The following is a 23,402-nucleotide window of genomic DNA, read 5'->3' as shown; positions in this document are numbered from 1 at the left end:
GGCACTAAAGAATTTTTTTGTTTTTTGTTTATTAAACTCTAGTGAAATGTTGTTTAGAAAAGATAGGAGATAAAATACATAAATGGTAAGTGAACTTTGGAAGTAAGAACTGAGTTTGTTTAGCAGTTTCAGTTATGATAGGAAAAAGTGTTGCCTTTATAAAGTATTGGGGAGGTAATTTTGATTTTCTTTACAGGGGCCATATTCATTATTGAGAATCTGGATTATGAAAGCTCTCACGAATACTACCTGACTGTAGAAGCTACTGATGGAGGCACACCCTCATTAAGTGATGTTGCGACTGTGAATGTCAACGTAACAGACATCAATGATAACAGCCCGGTGTTCAGCCAGGACACCTACACAGCCGTGATCAGTGAAGATGCCGTTCTTGAACAGTCTGTTGTTACAGTGTGTATTTTTCTCTCTGTGGTTTTCTGGATAGTTTTAAGAGCCTTGAATAAAATTGATCCAGTTTTTAAATTGACCTTATTTGAAAAAATTTGGAGATGAGAAAATAGTTTTTAGTCTATCAACTACTGACTTCATTATAATTTTCTCAAAGTAGACGCTATATTGGAAATTTGTCTTAACAGACTCCTGTGCCACCTTTAGCCGTCTCCTAAACAGAAGTGTGACATTTTCTAGGTTATGGCCGATGATGCTGATGGACCTTCAAACAGCTATATCCACTATTCAATTATAGATGGCAATCAGGGAAGCCCGTTTACAATTGACCCTGTGAAGGGAGAAGTAAAAGTGACCAAACTTCTAGATCGGGAAACAGTAAGTGATTAAATTTGGTTTAAATTGTTTACAGGGGCTAAGTGTGATCGTGCAGGAGGTTAAGCCACTGTTTGGGATGCCTGCATCTCATGTTGGTGTACCTGGTTCATGTCCTGGCTACTCTGTTCTTCTGATCCAGCTTCCTGCTCATGCATTCTTGGAAGCATTGGATGATGCCTCAAGTACTTGGAACCCTGCCACTCACATAAGAGACTCAGATTACTGAGTTCTAGGCACCTGGCATCAGCCTGACCCAGCCCTGGTTGCTGTTACAGGCCCTTAGGGAGTAAACTAGCAATAGAAGATGAACTGGCCCCTACCCCTCCATGTCTCCCTCTTTCTTACTCTCCCCTTCTCTGCCTTACAAGCAGATGAAAAATAAATAAATGCTAAAAAAACATTTTAAAAGCCTGTTTACAAATTCCCAATTTAGTAAAATAGAAGGGCTTTGTGTTCGTATATGTTGGGTGATTTGGTGAAGACCAATATGATGTTACCAGTCTTCTCATGACTGTAATTACTTGAAAAGAAATTACAGTATGAGAATCTCAACAAAGAACAGAAGCAATATATTTCATACTGATGAAGTTTGGGTAGTAAAAGTTTGTAGAAAGGGGCCGGCGCCGCGGCTCACTAGGCTAATCCTCCGCCTAGCGGCGCCAGCACACTGGGTTCTAGTCCCGGTCGGGGTGCCGGATTCTGTCCCGGTTGCCCCTCTTCCAGGCCAGCTCTCTGCTGTGGCCCGGGAGTGCAGTGGAGGATGGCCCAAGTGCTTGGGCCCTGCACCCCATGGGAGACCAGGATAAGTACCTGGCTCCTGCCATCGGATCAGCACAGTGCGCCAGCCACAGCGTGCCGGCCGTGGCGGCCATTGGAGGGTGAACCAACGGCAAAGGAAGACCTTTCTCTCTTTCTCTCTCTCTCTCTCTCTCACTCTCTCACTGTCTACTCTGCCTGTCAAAAAAAAAAAAAAAAAAAAGTTTGTAGAAAGGAAGAAGTTACTGTTGGAACCAGCATTCTCAGACCCTTCATGGAGCTAGAAGCTGAATTATAATTAATTGCAGAAATTTGGAAAACTAGAGGTTGAGAAAAGTGAAATTCTCTGTAAGGAATTACATGAACAAAGGCATGGAGATAGAACCTGTGGGATATATTTAGGGAGCTTCACCCAGTTGTATTGGAGTAAAGAAATCGTATAAGGAAGTAGAGAGAGAAAATAGAGAGATGTGTTAGGAATAGATGATGGGCCACAAAGAAAACCAGGATCTGAGGTTCAGAATTGATGCCCCAGGCATCAGGGAATTATTAAATATTGGTGAAGTAGGTCACAGCATGACGACATTATAGAAGATTGGTACTATAGTAGGTCTACGTACTTTTTAGCATAGTAGGAAGGCTGTGGACAATTGATCTGTTTGGAGGCAACAGAAGCCTGAATTGGGAAAACAGCGGTGAGCATTGAGTGAAAAGGCAAATGAAGAAACTTTGTGCAGGAAAAGTTAGAGTCCCAAAGCTGTGATACGGCCCTGCCTAGAAAGCAGTGAGTCAGAGGTGGCTTGATTTTCTCCCGTCTTGCTGTTCCTGGGTAGTACCATGAAAGAGAAGCAGGAGCGCTATGAGGCAGAGACTCGTAGGGGCTGGGAGAGATGAATGAATGTGGGCTTTGGTAATGCTGCTTTTTACAGGAAAATAGCATTCCAAGGAGGATCAGTCAGCCGTATTTGGAGCTGTTAGTCAGACTTAGGCACCTGAAACCTGGAAGTGTAGGTGTGGGCCATAGCCTGGAGAAGACCACAGAAGTGGCCTCAGGGATTGAGATGGATGTGAGCGGGTGAGCTGAGGTAAGCCCTGCTGACCCTCGCCCAGCCCGCTACCGCTGCCTGCACTCAGACTCTCCCAGAGGAAGGAAGAAACCGCCTCAGAGCAGCAGTGCGCTGAAGAATTGAAAGGAACCTTGGCTTTAGAGAGTAAAGGAGGTTGACCATAATGAAGCAGATGATTTCAGCAAAGATTAGAGGAATTTGGGCAGATGGTGTTGAGAGACCTCATTAAGGTCTCAATTCTGTCATTTCCTTTCAGGCCTGTTTTTGAGTAGGGACTTGCCGAGAGGTTAGGAAGCATGACTGCTCTGCCTGGCGTTGCCTGTGCTTCTGGGCAGAGTAGTGATTTTGGATGAAGAGCGGATCCTGTAATAGACTTGTATCCATTGGGGGATTGCTAAGGAGATAGCCTGTGGGCTTTCCCAAGCTGCTGCGCCCTCGGAACCCCCTTTGATTGGAGTGATTTGCAGGGCTAATGTTCTGCAGTGCATGCTCTGGGATTTAGCCATCGTTTTGACTTCTTCCACCACTCATTCTGGAAGAGAGCTGCCCGGGGAACTGCCCTGAGAAAGAAGCGATCTCACTTGTCTTCATTTCTTTTGTAGAAGATCATAAAGAGATAATCTTGAGGGATTTAGACAGTGGAGTTTGGTCCAAGTGCAGAATCAAGACGGGTCTGGAGTATCCTGAGGTATTGGAAATGAGTCACCATCCGAGAGAGAGAGAGAGACCGAGACAGAGACAGCTAACGTCTGTCTAGTTCTGGCGAAGAGTGTAATTTAGTCCCCGGGGAAAGCTGCCTTCCATATTATTACTCATCTCAAATGCTGAAGCAGCAGCCTTTGAGATAGTAGTGTTAACTTTTTTTCAGATACTTAATATTACTTTGTGGCCTTAATTTCTGTTAATATGCAAAATTTTTAACATAAAGCACTTTTAACAAAATGAGCATGTTTTTTAGAGGCATCAGAGAATCTCATCATCACTGGTAACTTTTTCTTTTGAAAAAATGCCTGCTCTTTTCAGTACACTTGGTTGTAGGGAATGACCTACTTTTGGGACACAGCAAACAGTGGCAATTAATTGGGATCTGCCTTCCAGATTGTCAGGCAGACACTTCTGGTTTAAACCCTATGCATTGCTTGTGAAACGAACATGCATTCTCTGTCTTTTCCCTGGAAAGATTTCCGGTTACACACTCACGGTTCAAGCTTCGGACAATGGCAGTCCACCCAGAGTCAGCATGGCAACGGTGAACATCGATGTGTCTGATGTCAATGACAATGCCCCAGTCTTCTCCAAGGAAAACTACAGTGTAATCATCCAGGTGAGCCCGGGCTGCTGCACGGCTCATGGGACGCCTTGGAAATGAGCCCTTTCGTTGTCCTCGGTGGCTTGTGTGCAATAGCTTGCTTTTCCAAAGGCTGCTTTTTAGAAAAATAGGAAAAATAAAATTAAAGGCGTCTCTGTCAATATTTAACGATGAACATTTTCTAACAGTTCCCAAGCTTATATCCCTTCTTTTCATGCTTTGGTTTCGTGCTTTTGATTTCATGCTCACTGTCCTGGGAATCGTAAGCTTGTTTCCTAGTCATATGTTCTGCCCCTGTCGCTTCCCCTCCTTGCGACTTCTTCCCTCCCCTTCTCATCACCACCCCTGCTGCCCAACATTGCTCTCACACACATACCCTCCTCCCTGGCCCTGTCTTTTGTCCTAGCTCCTGCTTGCCCACCAGCCATCCCTTTCCCTCCACCTCTCTTCTCTTTCAGGTGGAGCAGCTTTGTTTCTGTGTATTTTTTTTTTTTTTTTGTTACAGAGAATGCACATGTGTCTCTTGCCATTTGGTTGTGTTGATTTTGCCTTGTTTTTAATTTTGTGCAGGAAAACAAGCCTGTGGGCTTCAGTGTGCTGCAGCTAGTGGTGACAGACAAGGATTCTTCTCACAATGGCCCGCCCTTCTTCTTTTCCATTGTAAGTGGAAATGATGACAGAGCATTTGAAGTGAGCCAGCAAGGGGTCCTCTTGACTGCAGCTGCCATCGACAGGAAGGCGAGGGACCACTACCTGCTGCGGGTGAAGGTATTTCAGCTTTCTTTGTGGGTTTCTTGTGGCTTCCTGAGAAGAGCTGCTGGGTGGCAGCTACCTGGTCACCTTTGAACATCTCACCTTTCATGAAAAAACAAACATTTATAAAGTGGTGGCCTGTGTTTTTGTCCCACTGCACTTTGAGGGGGCTCACTCATTCATTTGGTTGCTTTGTCACCGACATTCAGAGAGCTGGGCTTCAGTGGGAGTTAGTGACAGAGCTGTAAACAAATGATTTGTCCCTTCTTGGATTTGCTTCTGCTGTGGAAAAATGCATTGCTTAACACTGGAAATGCATTGTCAGGTGATGTTGTCGCCATGGAGACACCAGAGTGCACTTACACAAATCTAGATGGTGTAGGCACATCACTCAACTTGGCCTCTTGGTGCAATTAAGAAATGTGGTAAACCGGCTGTGAGGAAGGCCGGCACTGTAGTGTAGTAGGTTAAGCCTCTACCTGTAGTGCCCACATCCCAGATGGGTGCTGGTTTGAGTCCTGGCTACTCCTCTTCCGATCCAAATCTCTGCTAATGGCCTGGGAAAACAGTGGTAGATGGACCAAGTGTTGGGGCTTTCTGCACCTGTGTGCGAGATCTAGAAGAAGTTCCTGGCTCCTGGCATAGGATTGGCCTAGCTCTGCAGTTGCAGCCATCTAGGGAGTAAACCAGTGGATGGAAGACCTTCCTCTCTGTCTCTCCCTTTCTCTGTCTGTGACTCTGCTTCTCAAATAAGTAAATAAAATATAAGGAAAAAGAAAGACTATAAGGCTAGTGCTGGCATAACATGGTTTAGTATTTTACAGACAACTTTTTTTCTATATATAAGACAAAGGAGTATTCTGAAATAACAATAAAAACATTGTAAATACATAATCCATTAACATAGTCATTTATCTTCATTGTCAAGTACAATGTACTATGATTGACAGTACAGAAATTTTGCACCAGTATCACCACAGTATGATTAATGTGAATACTGTGTTATGTTGTGAGTGTAGCTACAGCATCACTAAGCAATAGGGATTTATCATCTCCTTTATAATCTTATGGGGCCATCATCATATTTTCAGTCCGTCTTTAATGGAAGAATTGTTACACATGACTGGAATCATCTAACAATGGTGTTGTTTTAGAACTTGAACACTGTAAATATATTTATTAAGACATAGACAAAAGTGATTTCCTGTTTCTTTTCTCATAGGTGGCAGATAATGGAAAGCCACAGTTGTCATCTTTGACATATGTTGATGTTCGGGTTATTGAGGAGAGCATCCATCCTCCTGCAATTTTGCCACTGGAGATTTTCATTACTGCTTTTGGAGAAGAATATTCAGGTGGCGTCATTGGGAAGATCCATGCAACAGACCAAGATGTCTATGACACTTTAACCTATAGTCTTGACCCCCAAATGGATAGCCTCTTCTCTGTTTCGAGCACTGGGGGTAAGCTGATAGCACACAAAAGACTAGATATAGGACAGTACCTTCTCAACGTCAGTGTAACAGATGGAAAGTTTACAACGGTGGCTGACATCACAGTGCATATCAGGCAAGTGACACAGGAGATGTTGAACCATACCATTGCCATCCGCTTTGCCAATCTCACTCCGGAAGAATTTGTTGGTGACTATTGGCGCAACTTCCAGCGAGCTTTAAGGAACATCCTGGGCGTGAGGAGGAATGATGTACAGATTGTGAGTCTGCAGGCCTCTGAGCCTCACCCACATCTGGATGTCTTACTTTTTATAGAGAAATCAAGTAGTACCCAGGTTTCAACAAAACAACTTCTGCACAAGATTAATTCTTCTGTGACTGACATTGAAGAAATCATTGGTGTTAGGATCTTGGATGTATTCCACAAGCTCTGTGCAGGACTGGAGTGCCCCTGGAAATTCTGTGATGAAAAGGTGTCTGTGGATGACAATGTCATGTCAACACACAGCACGGCCAGGCTGAGTTTTGTGACTCCTCGACACCATAGAACAGCTGTTTGTCTCTGCAAAGGTAATGCACGTATGTCTATGAAAATAAGTGTTATAGATGACTTCGTGTGTGGCCTTCAGTGGTGTACATGGAAGGTCATTTTCTTGAAATTCCTGTTGTCTCCCCTGTCACAACATTCTTTTCTTTAATTAAAGAGGGAAAATGCCCACCTGTTCACCATGGATGTGAAGACCATCCCTGCCCCGAGGGATCTGAATGTATCACTGACCCCAGAGAGGAGAAGTACACCTGTGTCTGTCCTGGAGGCAAATTTGGTCAGTGCCCAGGTGAGAACGCAATGATTAAGCTTACATCTATTTTTTAAGAAGTCACTTTTCAAAGTTTTTCATAATTTTCTTCTTTATTAGAATCAAAAAGCATTGTATAATATGTTATAACAAATCAAATGTAGAAATGAAGAGGGACAGCAGTAACTTTTCTTCCTGACTCAAAATGACACCCTTGAGTTCGAGGCTTGTGTCCTTGTTCTGCATCATCCATGCTTACATAAACGTGTAGATAGCTAGATAGATAAAAGATATATATTTAGATAGATTATCTATCTATATCTGTCTATTTATCAGCTTTGTTTATTTGAAAGTAGAGTAACACAGAGAGACTTTCCATTTGCTGGCTTACTTCTCAAATACCTGCAATAGCAAAGGCTGGGCCAGGCCAGAGCCAGGAGGCAGCAACTCCATCTGAGGCTCCCACATAAGTGGCAGAGGTCCAAGCACTTGAGCCTTTATCCATTGCCTTCCAAGGCAGTTAGCAGATAGCTATATTAAAAGCAGAGTTGCTGAGACTCGAACCAGCAGGTTCCTAAGGGATTTGGAGTTCCCAAAAGGCGGCTTAGCCTGCTTTCCCTCAACACCTGCCCCAATTGGGCCCTATATTAAAGGGCTATTTTTTTCTCTCTCATTTGCTGATTTCTTTCTTTCTTTTTTTTTAAATGTCTTATTTATTTTATTTGGAGGTTAGATTGTGAGAGAAACTTTCACACCCCCAAATGCCTGCAACAGCCAGGCCTGGACAGCCAAAGGCAGGAGCTAGGAATTCCATCCTAGTTTCCCATGTGGGCAGCAGGGAGCCAACTACTTGAGCCATCACGTGCTGCCAGATAGCTGGAGTAAGGAGCCAACTCGGGACTTGAACCTTGGAACTCTGATATGGGATGTGAGCATCCCCAGCAACATCTTAATCATTGTACCAGATGTGCATCATTTCCTCTGCTTACTGAAAAAAAAATCACAACTCAAGAGTGATTATATGTCACACAGTCCTGTATCTCTTGTATTTTGCCTTCAATTATTGGTATATTAAAGGCATCCTTCCAAGCCCCTGCACATAAACCTGATTCTTTTTAATAAGTATATACTATTCTAGCATGCCTAGCATGATGATGCCATTATTAATTCAGCATTTTTCTTATATGTAGAGATGCCAGTTGTTATACTGTTTTCCATTTAAGAAAATCCTTGTATATGTACCTTTACATCTGGTGCTTTCATTTTTGTATAATAGGGACAATAAAAATAGGATTTGCTTTGCTATAACTAACTATAAATTTTTATAGATACATAAGTCAGTTTCCCCCAAACTGGTGCCAATTCCTATTTCTTCCAGTCACATACAAGTTTCTCATTCCCCATTCTGTTGCCAGTATTGGAAGTTTTCAATTAAAAATGAATTATCCTCATTCAGTGAATTATTCTCATTCAGAGAATGATATCCAGTTATTATTTTAACTTGTATTTCTTTGACTACTTGTGACCATTGTCTTTTCTTTTGTTCTTCGAATATTAGCGCTTATCTTGTGTGGCCTTGTCTGTTCATATTGTTTGATTGTCTCTTTCTTTTTCAGTGTGTAGAGGTCTTTGTGTATTTTGAGTCTTAACATTCCTAGCATTCCAGTTTCTCCCATCTATTTATTAATGGGTTTTTGACTTATTAAGTAGGCCTTTTATCTTTTTGAAATTTAATTTTTGTTTAGTCCTGCATAATTTTACATAGCAATTCCATCTCTGGAGATGATACCATTTCATCACCTTTGGGGAGTGAGGATTTTTATATTGTGGTTGGAAGTTTCCCAAGCCACCTTGAGATAAGTAGGTATTTTCAGAAATTGTATTCTAATACTTTTATACTGAACAGTTTTCTGTTTAGAGCTTTCATTGTTTTAGAATTCTCTTCTCTGTGGTACAGTAGTCTAGCTTACTCTCTTCAAATGGAGAGCCAGGAAAGCTATGCTGTTTATTTAACAACATTTCCCATGGAGTTGAATTTGATCATGTTAAACTTTTAAGTAAGAACTTAGTGTCTTAGAGGGAACAATTATACATTAAAAAACATGCTTAAATTTGGTTTTGATTTACTTATTCTTCTTTGTGATCCACAGGAGGTTCATCTCTGACATTTACTGGCAACAGTTTTGTGAAATATCGTCTAATGGAAAATGAGAACAAATTGGAGATGAAATTAACAATGAAGCTCAGAACCTACTCTACACATGCAGTTGTAATGTATGCCCGAGGAACTGACTACAGTATCCTAGAGGTATGTATTTATAGAGTTCTGTGGCTCAGGTTGTGGAAGACTTTGAAAGTATAAACTTCATCTTAGGTTTAGATTGTTGTCCATTAACAAGAGTGAAATGGATGAATTCTACATTTAAATAGTTTATTCATACCTGTATAAGTTTTTGATTTTGAAATGATAAAGGTCTTTTTGCCTTGCAGTAACAGATTTATTTTTTTTAGCTATAGATTTTGGTACATATGACAGTTAATCTTCAAACTCTAGATAGGATCACATCTTACTAGTTTTACAGAGAGTTTATAGAGATCCTACATACGCTTGATGTGTTGTACCTTCCTGTTTTTTTTAACACGATTTGGTTTTGGTGTTACCTGATGCTGCGTATGTGTGTGTGCTAGCAGTCAATTATTTGTTACTTCCCTGATGCCTTGGGGAGGTATGGTTGGCACTTAAACTTTGATATCCCTAAAATATCCATTTTTTTACTTGTACAATGGACAAATGAGTATGTACCTCTATAGTATTTAAATACAAGGACTTCTTGCTACCTCCCTTTGCTAAACAGACCTCTCTCGTAGGTTCTTGATCAGAGATTATAACTGACGGTTCACTGAGAGCAATGTGAATAATAATTGTTTTTATCTTAGATTCATAATGGAAGACTGCAATACAAATTTGACTGTGGAAGTGGCCCTGGGATTGTTTCTGTTCAGAGCATTCAAATCAATGATGGGCAGTGGCATGCAGTATCTCTTGAAGTGAATGGAAACTATGCTAAGTTGGTTCTCGACCAAGTTCACACAGCGTCAGGCACAGCCCCAGGGACTCTGAAAACCCTAAATCTGGATAACCATGTGTTTTTTGGTGGCCACGTCCGTCAGCAAGGATCAAGGCATGGAAGAAGCCCCCAAGTTGGTAATGGTTTCAGAGGTTGTATGGACTCCATCTTTTTGAATGGACAGGAGCTTCCTTTAAACAGCAAACCAAGAAGCTATGCACACATTGAGGAGTCAGTGGAAGTATCTCCTGGGTGCTTATTAGCAGCTACGGAAGACTGTTCAAGTAACCCATGTCAGAACGGAGGTGTTTGCCACCCGTCACCTGCTGGAGGTAGGCTTTAAAATGTTACACAGGAATACATTTAAGAGGGAGTTTCCCAAATACTTTTCTTTTTTATTTAAATGAGATTGGCAGATTTGCCCGCCGGCCGTGTTGGAGTTGAGTGGGGTATTTTGTTGGAGAGCTGAGCAGGGCTTGTGTTTCTTCCCAGGGCAGCTCATCTGCCTGCTGAGCATGCGCAGTCCTGTCTGCAGCCCTGCTGTGGCACTTGAGCAGGATGTATTTCCACGCTCATTCCATTCTGCACCAGCAACCACCGGCTCTTCTTCCAACTCCATAGGCATTGACCCTTAGGCAATTTAGAATTAGTGCTGTTGACTCTTCTTTGTTCTTTCTTTCTTTCTTTCTTTCTTTCTTTTTTTTTTTTTTTTTTTTTTTTTTTTTTTTTTTTTTGACAGGCAGAGTGGACAGTGAGAGAGAGAGAGAGAAAGGTCTTCCTTTTGCCGTTGGTTCACCCTCCAATGGCGCCGCGGCCGGCGCACTGTGGCCTGCGCACTGCACTGATCCGAGGGCAGGAGCCAGGTACTTCTCCTGGTCTCCCATGGGGTGCAGGGCCCAAGTACTTGGGCCATCCTCCACTGCACTCCCGGGCCACAGCAGAGAGCTGGCCTGGAAGAGGGGCAACCGGGACAGAATCCGGCGCCCCGACTGGGACTAGAACCCGGTGTGCCGGCGCCACAAGGCGGAGGATTAGCCTAATGAGCCGCGGCGCTGGCTCTTTGTTCTTTATTTCATCTTTTATCCAACAGCCCAGTGCAGGGGACATGCCAGTGCTAGCAATAACAGATGGGAGTATGATTTTCTAGAAGGCCTTGAATGCCTCCAGAAGTGTTGCCATACCGTTCTGTCTTGAAGCTTGAGCATCAGGGGTCCTCTGTGCCTTTTGTGTCCTGGACTCTTGCTAGACCACTTGCAATAGCAGAATACAGTTATAAAAATGACCACCATCATGCTTGTTGTGGTTAATATGGCAGCAGTCTAAAAATAATTCTTCCAAGTGGGATCTCAAAGATGCGGTTTTCTTCTGTTTCTTTGGAAAGTGTCTATGTGTACTCTGTGCAGAGTCAACCAGGTGGGCCCCACATTAACACTGAAAAATCTTACTGGCATAACATGACAGAAGTGTGTGTCATGCTAATGCTAGTTACAGTCCAGATCAGGTCAGCAAGGAGGCTGTCCTCATGTGTCATAGGGACAGGGAGGCAGAGAGAGAGGCATTTTCTTGTAATGTACTACTGTGATCACTGTAGCAGAAAGAATATGGCAACTGTGTATGGACTGTCTATGCTCCTAGCCCAAAGTACCCCATTTCTTTATCTAAAGATAAACCACCTATAGTCAGCTTTAACAGGGGCAGGAACATATAGCCTTACTGTGTCCCCAAAGGCAGATAATTGGAAATAGCCTGCCTGACCACCTGTCACAGTGTTCATGAAATAGAGTCTCACACGGGCCAGCGCCGTGGCTCACTTGGTTAATCCTCCGCCTGTGGCGCCGGCATCCCATGTGGGTGCCAGTTCTAGTCCTGGTTGCTCCCCTTCCAGTCCAGCTCTCTGCTGTGGCCCCCGAAGGGCTATGGAGGATGGCCCAAGTGCTTGGGCCCCTGCACCCACATGGAAGACCAGGAAGAAGCACCTGGCTCCTGGCTTTGGATCGGCACAGTGCCGGCTATTGCAGCCATTTAGGGGGTGAACCAACGGAAGGAAGACCTTTCTCTCTGTCTCTCTCTCTCACTGTCTATAACTCTGTCAAAAAAAAAAAAAAAGAAAAGAAATAGAGTCTCACATTCTCTTTAATCATATGTACAGATCTCTTCAATTTGAAGGGTAATTTATAGCCTTAAAAGTTCCTTTCACATTCATTATGATACCATTTAATCCTTGAATGCTCTGAGGAGCTAATTAATTGGGACATTAAATAGCATTAACTGTGTGTATGGTCACTCATACACAGGGCATTTTTTTTCCCGTTCCATATGTTTGATCCAGTAACCACATATAAATTATGATTAACCAAACATAGTTCTTTACTTGTTTATGTTTTTGTGTAGTTTAAGCATCTATAATCTGTAAATTTCAAATGCTTTGAAATTTAATACTTTCTGAGTACCATGAATTTTGAATTTCAGTTTTCAGATTTCTGCATTAGGGAGTTCTCACTCTGTAGTCTATGGAAATAATTCTGACAGCTGAATAACTCTGTAATCTGAAATACTTCTGGTTCCCAGCGTTTTGTATAGGGATATCCAACTTGTACCAGCCGTGTAAGGTTTGTCCATACAAACCTTTTTACCTGGAGACAATGGATTTTACTAGCTTTTATAGATCTTGAGGAACTGAATCTTCACTTAAACTTAAAAGCAAATGTAATAAGACTTTTTGTGAGTCACTGAATGACAGTACTGTTTATTCCTTTTTTTGCTAATTTAGGTTATTACTGCAAATGCAGCCCCTTACACATAGGGACATACTGTGAGGTGAGCGTCAATCCTTGTTCCTCCAATCCATGCCTCTATGGTGGCACGTGCGTGGTAGACAATGGAGACTTTGTTTGCCAGTGTAGAGGATTATACACTGGTCAGAGGTATGTATAGTTTTCCTAACTTTCATAATTCATTATACTTATAAATTGTTCTAATGTCATTGTGCATGTTTAATACTTTATTTGTTAATATTTTCTGTGTGCTTTATTTATCTGAAATAGAATTATAAAGTTGATGCTATTTTTCCCTTATTCTTTAGGTGCCAGCTTAGTCCATACTGCAAAGATGAACCTTGTAAAAACGGTGGGACATGTTTTGATAGTTTGGATGGTGCCGTTTGTCAGTGTGACTCAGGTTTTAGGGGAGAAAGGTAAGTGATTTCCCTCAGGATTCATATTTGCATTTTTCTGTGCTCTCATATTTAATAACAGATACAGCAAAACTTCATTAATTGGGACTATATTATTTCAGAATTAGATAATCTTCACATGGCTCCTAACAAATTTCTCTTCACCTTTGAAAAAAGATACTGAGCAGAGGAATATAATATATATAATTCTGGAAGAATCCTACACTTTAAAGATACGATTTAAAACAAGGCCTGGATGGGTTGTTGCAGGCAGCAGCTGTTTGTGGAATCAGTGAGATTCTAAGGTTTTTTGGAGCAAACATACATTGGAGACGACTTCTTACTATATAACATCCAGAAACCTTTCTCAACTCTTGTAATCTTTGCTATAATCCTTAGATAGAGGTGGTTCTTTTAGGTAAAGAAAAGGAGGTGCAGAGGTGGATGAGAGATAGTAGTTTCAGGTGGCCTTTTCACCTTAGGCTTTTCATCAGTTGTTAGAAACCCTTGCCGAGTGCTTAGCTCTGCAAGTGCCTCGCACAGCACGCAGGGCTTCATTGTTCGTCGTATTAGACAGCTTTTAACGTCACTGCCTTGCAGGCATGCCATAGTTTTGCTCTGTTAGAGGTTATAATCCTGAATTTTGCCATTGGTCACATGACCTTAGTTCACAAATTGACTTTCCTAATTCTAGTCAACGAGTACTCCTAATGTATTAGACAAAAATAGATCTGTAATGTAGTAAGTATAAGGGATAGCAAGCAAATACATTTTATTAAAGACAGAAGAGCAGGGTTTGAGAAGTGACGGAGCTACACAGACCCTCTGCTTGGCAAGATGATGGAGGATTGCCTGGAGTTATTCTGTCAGGGTGAGGAGACTGGGAAGGCTTTAAATGTGCAATAACTTTTTTTTAATGTGGGCATCTGACTGGTCTCTTAATCACTGTGCCTAATGTCCACTCCAACTGCGTGTTTGTTTTTTACCATTTTTTTCAATTTACTTATTTTCATTTCATTTGAAATTCAAAGAGACAAGATGGGAGGTTCCATCTGCTGGCTCATTTCCCAGGTCCCCAGAACAGTCAGTGCTAGAAGCCAGGAACCCAATCCGGATCTCTTATGTGGATGGCAGGGACCCAAGGACTTGGAACATCCTCTGCTGCCTCTCATGGTGCAGTTTAGCTGGAAGCTGGATTGGAAGCTGGGGACCCAGGAATTGAACCAGGCACTTTGTTATGGGATATAGGCAAACAAAGCAGGAGCTTATTTTGTGCCAGACTGCTACCCCAGAATAATATTTAAAAGTAGAAAACAGAGGTTTTTTTGGTCCTTTCTTATTTTTTATGGAACTGTCATATTTCCAAACAGGAACATTTTCTTAGAAATGTAATCTAGTTTATTAGAGAATTTATAGCATATCTTTTATCAAAATGCACCTCTTAGATTTTTGAATGACAGCTTAGCTATTAGAACTAGAAAGAAACCAGTGTTTAGCCTACTTGGTTGATTTAGGAATCTGTTGAATTCTAGAAAAATGGCAGTTAAATCTTGGCTTGATATATTTGTCTTCCAAATACACCCTCAAAGCATATAACCAAATTAATTATTCCACAAAATAATTGTAGTAGTTGTTGATATTATGTTTTTTGGTTGTTTCATATTTGGTTTTTGGCATATCTTACTAAGGAAAGATTAGTCTCCAAGAAGTATAGTTCTGGCACATTCTGACATACATTGCTTTTTTGGCAGGTGTCAGAGTGACATTGATGAGTGTGCTGGAAACCCCTGCCGGAACGGGGCCCTTTGTGAGAATACACATGGCTCCTACCACTGTAACTGCAGCCAAGAGTACAGAGGGAAGCACTGTGAGGACGCCGCTCCCAATCAATACGTGTCGACCCCATGGAATATTGGATTGGCTGAAGGAATAGGAATCATTCTTTTTATCGTGGGGATATTTTTACTTGTGGTGCTGTTTGTTGTCTGCCGCAAGATGATCAGTCAGAGGAAGAAACGGCAGGCTGAGCCTGAAGACAAGCACTTGGGACCAGCCACGGCTTTCTTGCAAAGACCATATTTTGATTCAAAGCTAAATAAGAACATTTACTCAGACATACCACCCCAGGTGCCTGTCCGTCCTATCTCCTACACTCCAAGCATTCCAAGTGACTCTAGAAACAACCTCGACCGAAATTCCTTTGAAGGATCTGCTATCCCAGAGCATCCCGAGTTCAGCACTTTTAACCCTGAGTCTGTGCATGGGCACCGGAAGGCAGTGGCTGTGTGCAGTGTGGCCCCGAACCTGCCTCCCCCACCCCCATCCAACTCCCCTTCTGACAGTGACTCAATCCAGAAGCCTAATTGGGACTTTGACTATGACAGTAAGAACTGATCTTTTATTGTTACACTGAAATGTCACTGAGATAAACGATGAGATTATGAATTTTGTCACAGCTACTGGTGGTTCAAGTCTCAAAATTTGTTGTCCTGATTATGGAGATAAATATGCTCAAAATATGAAACTCTTAGGATCTGTAAAACCTTTTTGGATGTCTCGTGCCAGCTGAGCTTTGGCGCTATGATGTCATTTCAGTTAAGGAATGATAGCAAGACTTGTTCTAGTTAATATTTGGGGGAGGATAATTTCAGTTTTGTAATTGCTGCATGTTCTCCACTATAATTTTTTAGACTTGATATTAAAAAAAATAGAGGGCATTTCCATGTCAGAATTTTCTTCTAATATGACTGGAGGATGTGGGGTTATTTATATTGGTGAGCTGATACCTTTTTGATACTTTAAAAAAGCTACTTGTGCCATTTTAAAATAAGATTTTAATACTTTTTATTGGCCATTAATATCCTTAGTCATGTTGATGGAAAATTTCTGTGGATCTAAGTATATTTATAGGATTTTTTTCTTTGAATTGTCCATTTGTTGAAGCCCAGGCAGTCATTTATTTGGTAATGCTTGCTCTGCGTCAGGATAGAGCAGTGAAGAAAAAAAACAGTCCTGGTTCTCAGGGAACTTACTGTGTGTCATTTCTTCCTTTAGCTAAAGTGGTGGATCTTGATCCCTGTCTTTCCAAGAAACCTTTAGAGGAGAAGCCTTCTCAGCCCTACAGCGCCCGGGAAAGCCTGTCTGAAGTGCAGTCTCTTAGCTCCTTCCAGTCTGAATCATGTGATGACAATGGTGAGTAAGCGGAATGGTGAAGTGCCGCCATTTGCTTGATTATTGTGCACAGTGCTGCTCGTTATGGTATGCAATGATTTAGGTGTACTTAGACCACTTTTAAACAGTACCTTGTGCATAGCTTGCATGAACATCTGGGGGAAGTATTTAGAGTCTTAGTAGGAATTTGAACAGTAGCAACTTGTTGGTAATAAGGAAGAAAATATATTTTGTTGAAAGATAATTGCTATCTGATTAATCTTATATTGACTCTTTTTATACAATAGTAAATGTTATGGAAGTTTGCTGGGTTTTTCAAAACCCCTTGTAAGAACTTTTTTGACCACGCAACACATGCACACATCAAGAAGAGATGTGATAGTCTGAAATGTTCAATTTCAGTAGCACCATTGGTATTACAAGGTTTTATTTGTCTCTTCCTCAACCCCACTGCGGCCCCAGCTCCCATTTGGATCAGAGCGTACTGACTGAGAGCACAGTGTAAGAGATTGCTAGTAAGTTTGATTATATTTCTAATGAAGAAAGTTTTACAATGAGATCTGTGACACCAGTTATGTATATGTGATTTCCCTAGAGTAAATTGCATTAATAAGCAGCTCTATCACATTAATACATGTAAGTAGAGAAAATTGTCATCATTCAATAGCACAAAAAAGTGTAATTGCAGAGTATACTTGTGTTTGTTAGGCATAGAGTATATGGACATAGCTTTGCTTGTTCAACCAACCAGAAGAAGGTAGAATCATTTCTTTGCCGTTTATGGAATAATTTTATCTTGGCCCCTAAATATTTTTCATAAATACTCTTTAGAATGTTGTTAAGCATTTTCTTTCATTTTCCAGTTCTTTTTTGTTGAAACAACATTCTTCTTAATAATTATCCTAAATGTATTTAATATGTTGTGGTCAAATGAATTATGAAAGTTAATCTCCAGATAATATAGTGTGAGAAAAAGACAGACATACAGAACGCCTGTATTTTAGTCATTATCATAATTTAATCATTAATCATAAGGTTACAGTCTGTTCCAAAAGCCTGTACTTAAGCATTTTATTACTAGTTTTCTAAGGATGTTATAACATCCTTTCCCAAACTTAGTTGCTTAAGTCAGCATCCATTTGTTATCTTATGGTTGCAGTTGAGAAGTCCAGTGTGACTAAACTACAAAAATCACGGTGTCTGTAGGCTTTCTGAAAGCACTAGAGAGGACCTGTTTCCTTGCTTGTTCCAGTTTCTGGAGATCATAGACATTCTTTGGTTCGTGCCTTCTTCCATCTTTCAGAGACAGCAACATTGCATTTCACAAACCATTTTTCTAGCCATAGCTCCTCCAACTGCAGTTGGGAAAGATTTCCCTCCTTTCAAAGACATTTGTCAAGTCATTGGGCCTACCGAGATAATGTGGGAAAATCTCCCTATCTTTCAGTCCTTAACTTAACCCCACCAGCTAAATATCTTCTGCATGCATGGTGGCATAAGCACAGGTTCCCAGGAGTAGGATGTGGCATCTCTGAGGGACATCCTTCTGCATACCACATGTGTACACAGTTATCTTGGCACAGAGACTTTAAGACAGACTGAAACTCTAACAAAAAGGGAATTTGCATAGGAAATAGACAGTACTTCTGTCTATACTTCTCTGCTGGTATGTTGGCTCAACAGCTGTTAGTACATCTGCCAAAAGACCAGAAATTTGGGGTCTTTTTTTTTTGTATTTGCATTGCATATGTATCTCCTAACATTTTTTTCTGGGGACAATGTATAAATTCATTACATGGAGCCAAATGAGTGGAGTGTATCCCCAAGTATTTTACTCTGAATATTCAATCTGTTGTCCACAAGATGTTAAAATAAGTAAGAGTTGTTTTTTCCCAAATTGCAAACCAGAAATAGTGGTACTTTATTTCTTTGACTAATAACAAATACAGAGCTTGCTCAGAAAAGTCTCAGGACATGTAACTCACAGGAGTACAAGAGTCCCTTATTGTACTGTACAGCTGAATTAAAGCATTAACTTCACATTTTTTAAATTATGAGCTAGAAATTATTTGATATAAATTCTGTTGTATGCATTGTTTCCTAACTAACTGAAGATGTTCCTAATTGACTCCTTTTGTACCTTTTTACAAGCTTCCATAGTGACTGTAATACACCTTGTCAATGCTGTAGTTGACACGGTGAATAAAGAAGGTACAGTCATCAGTGCTTGTGCTTTGTGTCTGTGTTTTCAAGTGACCATGTCACTGGGGTACTGTGCTGTTGCCTATTCTAATGTTGTAAGAACTAGTTTGTGATTTTGAGGGATTTGAGTCCTTTATTTTGTGCCCATGTGTATATTCATAATACAAATGTATTGCAAAAATATTTCTCTCTGTCCTATCTCTTTGTTATGTTTTACCATTTGTGGTGATTTATACAGACATCAGAAGTATCCCAGAGGATCTTGAGAACTTACTGCTTTGTGGTACCATGTTGAGAAATTCAGAACTAATTTTAACTACCTCAGAAAAAATTTAATACAAAAAATCCTCTTCATGTGAGCAAGAGTAGGACTAAATCCCACAAAGCTTTTATAATTACCTAGAACTGATTCTTCACCTTTGGATTTTTCCTTGAGTATGATAAATGAAAGTGGCAGAACATGGTAGAAGGTATATTTCCTATTTGATTTAGTGGAAAAGCATTTAATTTGTTGAAAATTACAAAAAAGAATGTTGACCACCTCCTTCAAATCACCTTGAGTTAAATTAGCCTTTAATTTGAGCCCTTGAGTAGAGTAACCATGTGTGCAAGGCACATGCTAGCAGTTTTCAAGCTGTAAGGTAAGAAGTCAGCTTACCTGGAGGATTGGTTAGAATCATAATAAATAAATTAAAGGCTGATCCCCAACACCAAAGTTTCTGATCACACAAGTCTGGATTGAACCTTGAGAATTTGCAATTTCAACAAATTCCCAGTTAATTCTAATGTTGCTGGGGTTGCACTTCGAGAACAGCTTGCTCAGGCCAGCAGGAGTACACAAATGGAATCCCCATAAAGCACAGAGGATCCCTTGTGGTAGACCACATGTGTTCTCAGGATCTGAGCAGGTAGGGTAGCATCATGAAGATTTGATAGTGCAGGGGTGGAGTTTCACAATTAATAGTTACGAGTGTAGACAAGACTTAGACTTATTTTCCTAAGATGTGCCAATTTTTTACTTGAGGAATCAAAAAGTTGTTTGTATTTTGCCCAGTAAATATTGTTTTTAGCATGATAATGTTACAATATTTCAAACATGGATGGCATTTAAAGAAGCAGAGTTTAAACAGTTCTTTTGTTACTATCTCCTTTCTCCAATATGTTATTCGGCCCATCTACGAAGTTGAAATGAAATCTAAAGTTGAAACTTGGCTTAAATTTTAAGGATTATGGATTACCTGTATAGGTACAAAAGTTGTTTAAAGGATTTACTATATTGTTTTGTAAACTTTTAAAAAATATGCAGATATATATTCCCTCAAAACTGACTTACTCATTTTTTAGAACCATCACATTTACTTACATTCCTAGAAGAGAACTTCTGACCAAATATTATTTGTGCCAAATTAGCTTATTAGCTGGGTTTTCAAGAACATGACAAAATGTATAGAAAGCATGGCCTTGTTTAGAAAATCACTAAGGTACATATTTCTGCTTGATTATTACTGTCCCCATTATCAGTGGTCCCTAACACATAGTGCTTGCTTGATCTCCATGGAATAATCCTCATAAAAACTCTGAAGAATTTTCACCCCTGTTTCAAACAAGAACCTGAAGCTTAGCCAGGTTGTGCATCCCATGACCCTGTCCGGCAGTGAGAAGTACAGCTGCTTCCTTTCTCTTAGTCCAGAGCTTGGTGTATGGGTATGAGAGCCCTGACAGAGCTAGTGTGGTTACAGGTGTGGAGGAGAAGGGCAGAGGGTAGTTGTAGCCAATGATCTCCCTAGGGAATGACTAGCAGTGTCAATATAAAATCCATTCACAGGGGATAAGCTTTGGAGAGATTCTCAGCTTTTAGTGATCTCTGTTTGCCTATGAATTTCTCTGAACTTAATATACTTTTGAAGGTTATAATATGCTGCCAAGTAGATGTTCATTACACGGCTTTAGATGTCTTTGCGTTGTCACCTAAGCAGCCTAATCAGTTTACATATGATTGCAGCTTTTCCTTTGTATTTCCCTCATTCCTGAGAGAACTCTTGTTAGGTGTAGATTGTCATAAACAAGGAAAAGAAAGGGAAATCATATTTGAGTTTCTTGGCAAAGTCGTCTCTACTTCATCATCACTCATCTTTTTCTTCCCCTCCCATATTCCATTTTATTTGTGCCACGTAAATTTCTCCACCGTAGTTAATTTTCTTAGATAAAGGCTTAAAAATATGTTCTGTGGCTGACTGGGCCTTTGTAAACGGTGTACATTGTATTATGTACTGCATTGCCTCTTCAGCCGTCTATCTGTTTTAATTATAAATGTTTTCTTTTCTTCCTATTCTACCACCAAAAGAATCTTTGGCTGCTCCTGACCTCAGCAAACCAAGAGGTGACTTATGCATGCCAGTTGCTCATTGATAATCACTAAACACATGGGAGAAGAGTTGGCCCCAGTGCTGACTTGCTTCACATGGTTGCTCAATGTTTGCAGCAGTAACTAAGTACATGGTCGTTTATGCACTGCATTGTAAACACGTATTGCCTAACCTTGTCCTGTCTTGTCAAAGGATTTTTAAAATCCTAAGAAGAAAAAAAAAAAAAACTGTCCCTGAATTGGGGAGTTTTTTTTTTTTTTTAAATAATGTATTTTTATATGGTCTAAAGTGATGCTTAGTTTTTTTTGAAGTAACAGAGAATGGTTGCAATTTATCAAAAGTTGTTACTTTTTTTAGTGTTTGTGTTTTGCTTGACTTGGAGGCATGCTCTGATACATACCTATCATGAGATAATTCATTGCTTTAGTTAGGGCTAATGAAAAAAATAGCACAGCTTTTAATATTAGACTTACATTAAACAGGAAATTTATATTCTAAATTACAGCATGGCATAGATTACTTTTATTTTTAAAAGTTATCTTAGTTTTTCTTTTAGGGACAAATAATTAGATCATAGGGCATTAGTTATTTCACTCAGTAGAAAGTCCTCCTTTCTGAAAGAAGACACTTCTGTGTCAGCATCTTGAGCCTGAACTAACGCTTTTCTTCATGTTGAACACTGGGCTCTAAATTGCAGAAGCAAAGTGGAAAGGATGACTGGAATTAATTTGTGGAAAAGTGCATATAACACAGATGCTAGCGTTCCACTTCTGTTAGAGCTCGGTTGTGTCCTTGCAAGTTAGGTACGTACATGAAGCGAAGCCTACGTTTTAGAAATGGAACCTAGTTCACAGAGGTGCTCAAAGCTGGGTCGGGGTGGAGGGCCGTCTTCAGAGCAGACGTGAAAGCTTTCCAGGGTGCTGAGCATGGAATGAATGCATAAATGTGTTTGCATCTTTGTGTCTCTACTACAATGAGCTCTTTTTGCATGACCTCAAAGCTTGAGAGGACTCACTGAAATCGTGTTTCCTTTTCCACGAAGGGTATCACTGGGATACATCGGACTGGATGCCAAGTGTTCCTTTGCCAGATATACAAGAGTTCCCCAATTACGAGGTTATTGATGAGCAGACACCCCTGTACTCAGCAGATCCAAATGCCATCGATACAGACTATTATCCCGGAGGTTACGACATTGAGAGTGATTTTCCACCACCACCAGAAGACTTCCCTGCGCCTGATGAACTTCCACCCTTACCTCCAGAATTCAGTGATCAGTTTGAATCCATACACCCTCCTAGAGACATGCCTGCTGCAGGCAGCTTGGGTTCCTCCTCGAGAAACCGGCAGAGGTTCAACTTGAATCAGTATCTGCCCAACTTCTACCCCGCTGATATGTCTGAACCTCAAAAAAAAGGCACTGGTGAGAATAGTACTTGTCGAGAACCCTATGCCCCTTATCCCCCAGGGTATCAAAGGAACTTTGAAGCCCCCACTGTAGAAAACACGCCCATGTCTGTGTACGCGTCCACAGCTTCCTGCTCTGATGTGTCAGCGTGCTGCGAAGTGGAGTCGGAGGTCATGATGAGTGACTATGAGAGCGGGGATGATGGCCACTTCGAAGAGGTGACGATTCCGCCGCTCGATTCCCAACAGCACACGGAAGTCTGACGCTCAAACTCCCCCCCAAAGTGCCTGGACTTTAACAAACCTAGAGATTATATAAGTCATCTTCTGCATTGTTCTTTGCAGCAGTGCTAAAGCGCTTTCTTTCGGTGAGCTAAAATTGGCATGGCTGCACTGAATCCCGCGCCTCTTGACAATGTTAGCCATTTCCAGTGTCCTAACCTACTGTAATTGGATGAGACTGTCCTTGGCTGTGCCATTTCCAAACATCTTTGTGTATTTATATTTGTCTGTGTTTAAAAAATGGAACGAAAGTAAGTCCTACCATCTTGTTAGCATGATTCATGTATTTATATAGATTTGATTATTTTAATTTCCCGGTCTCTTTCTTTTTGTAAATTTCATGTACAGATTTGATTTTTCATAGTTTTAACTAGGTTTTCAAAAATATTTTGTGCATTTGTTTTCAACTGAATCTTGGTGGTGTTAGTGTCATTACCTAGCACCCTGATTTTTAAATATAACCAGGGTTTCACTATATGTCTTTTTCCACTGAAGTATGACATTTCATTACTACATTTCAATATAGTCATTTATTTCTAGCTGTACATAGGATGAGGAAAGATCTGATACATGGACATGTCTTAAATGGGTTGCTGTATTTTAGAATAATAAACATTTTTCATTATTGGAAAGTGTAATGGGGACCTTATGCATACCTGTTTAGAACCAAAACCACCACGACACAGTTTTTATAGTGTCTGTATATTTGTGATGCAATGGTCTTGTAAAGGTTTTTACTGAAAACTACCATTAGCCAGTCTTTCTTACTGACAATAAATTATTAATAAAATACTTTAGCTTTATTGCCTGTT

General features: G+C 40.6%; 1 protein-coding gene across 11 annotated transcripts in view; it reads left to right on the top strand.

The window, feature by feature from the left end:
* FAT1 (FAT atypical cadherin 1) overlaps positions 1–23,382 on the top strand; it is a 131,882-nt gene extending 108,500 nt beyond the window's left edge. For 6 of the 11 annotated variants that reach the window (XM_051833573.2, XM_051833552.2, XM_070068424.1 and 3 more), the window contains 14 exons: positions 197–411; positions 649–786; positions 3,790–3,933; positions 4,489–4,686; positions 5,894–6,695; positions 6,830–6,961; positions 9,073–9,230; positions 9,860–10,322; positions 12,761–12,914; positions 13,073–13,183; positions 14,914–15,545; positions 16,217–16,354; positions 20,880–20,915; positions 21,944–23,382. In XM_051833573.2, coding sequence (XP_051689533.2) covers positions 197–411; positions 649–786; positions 3,790–3,933; positions 4,489–4,686; positions 5,894–6,695; positions 6,830–6,961; positions 9,073–9,230; positions 9,860–10,322; positions 12,761–12,914; positions 13,073–13,183; positions 14,914–15,545; positions 16,217–16,354; positions 20,880–20,915; positions 21,944–22,572 — 3,950 coding nt within the window. In that variant the 3' untranslated portion in view covers positions 22,573–23,382. Of the gene's footprint in view, positions 1–196; positions 412–648; positions 787–3,789; positions 3,934–4,488; positions 4,687–5,893; positions 6,696–6,829; positions 6,962–9,072; positions 9,231–9,859; positions 10,323–12,760; positions 12,915–13,072; positions 13,184–14,913; positions 15,546–16,216; positions 16,355–16,795; positions 16,849–18,484; positions 18,545–20,879; positions 20,916–21,943 lie in introns of those variants that run through there. The other 5 variants (XM_051833580.2, XM_051833569.2, XR_007914547.2 and 2 more) reach the window with 4 other exon arrangements.
* The last annotated feature ends 20 nt before the right edge of the window (positions 23,383–23,402 follow it).

The sequence above is a fragment of the Oryctolagus cuniculus genome, chromosome 2 (genome assembly GCF_964237555.1).
Source record: "Oryctolagus cuniculus chromosome 2, mOryCun1.1, whole genome shotgun sequence".
Lineage (NCBI taxonomy): Eukaryota > Metazoa > Chordata > Mammalia > Lagomorpha > Leporidae > Oryctolagus > Oryctolagus cuniculus.
This window is presented reverse-complemented; position numbering and strand designations above follow the sequence as displayed.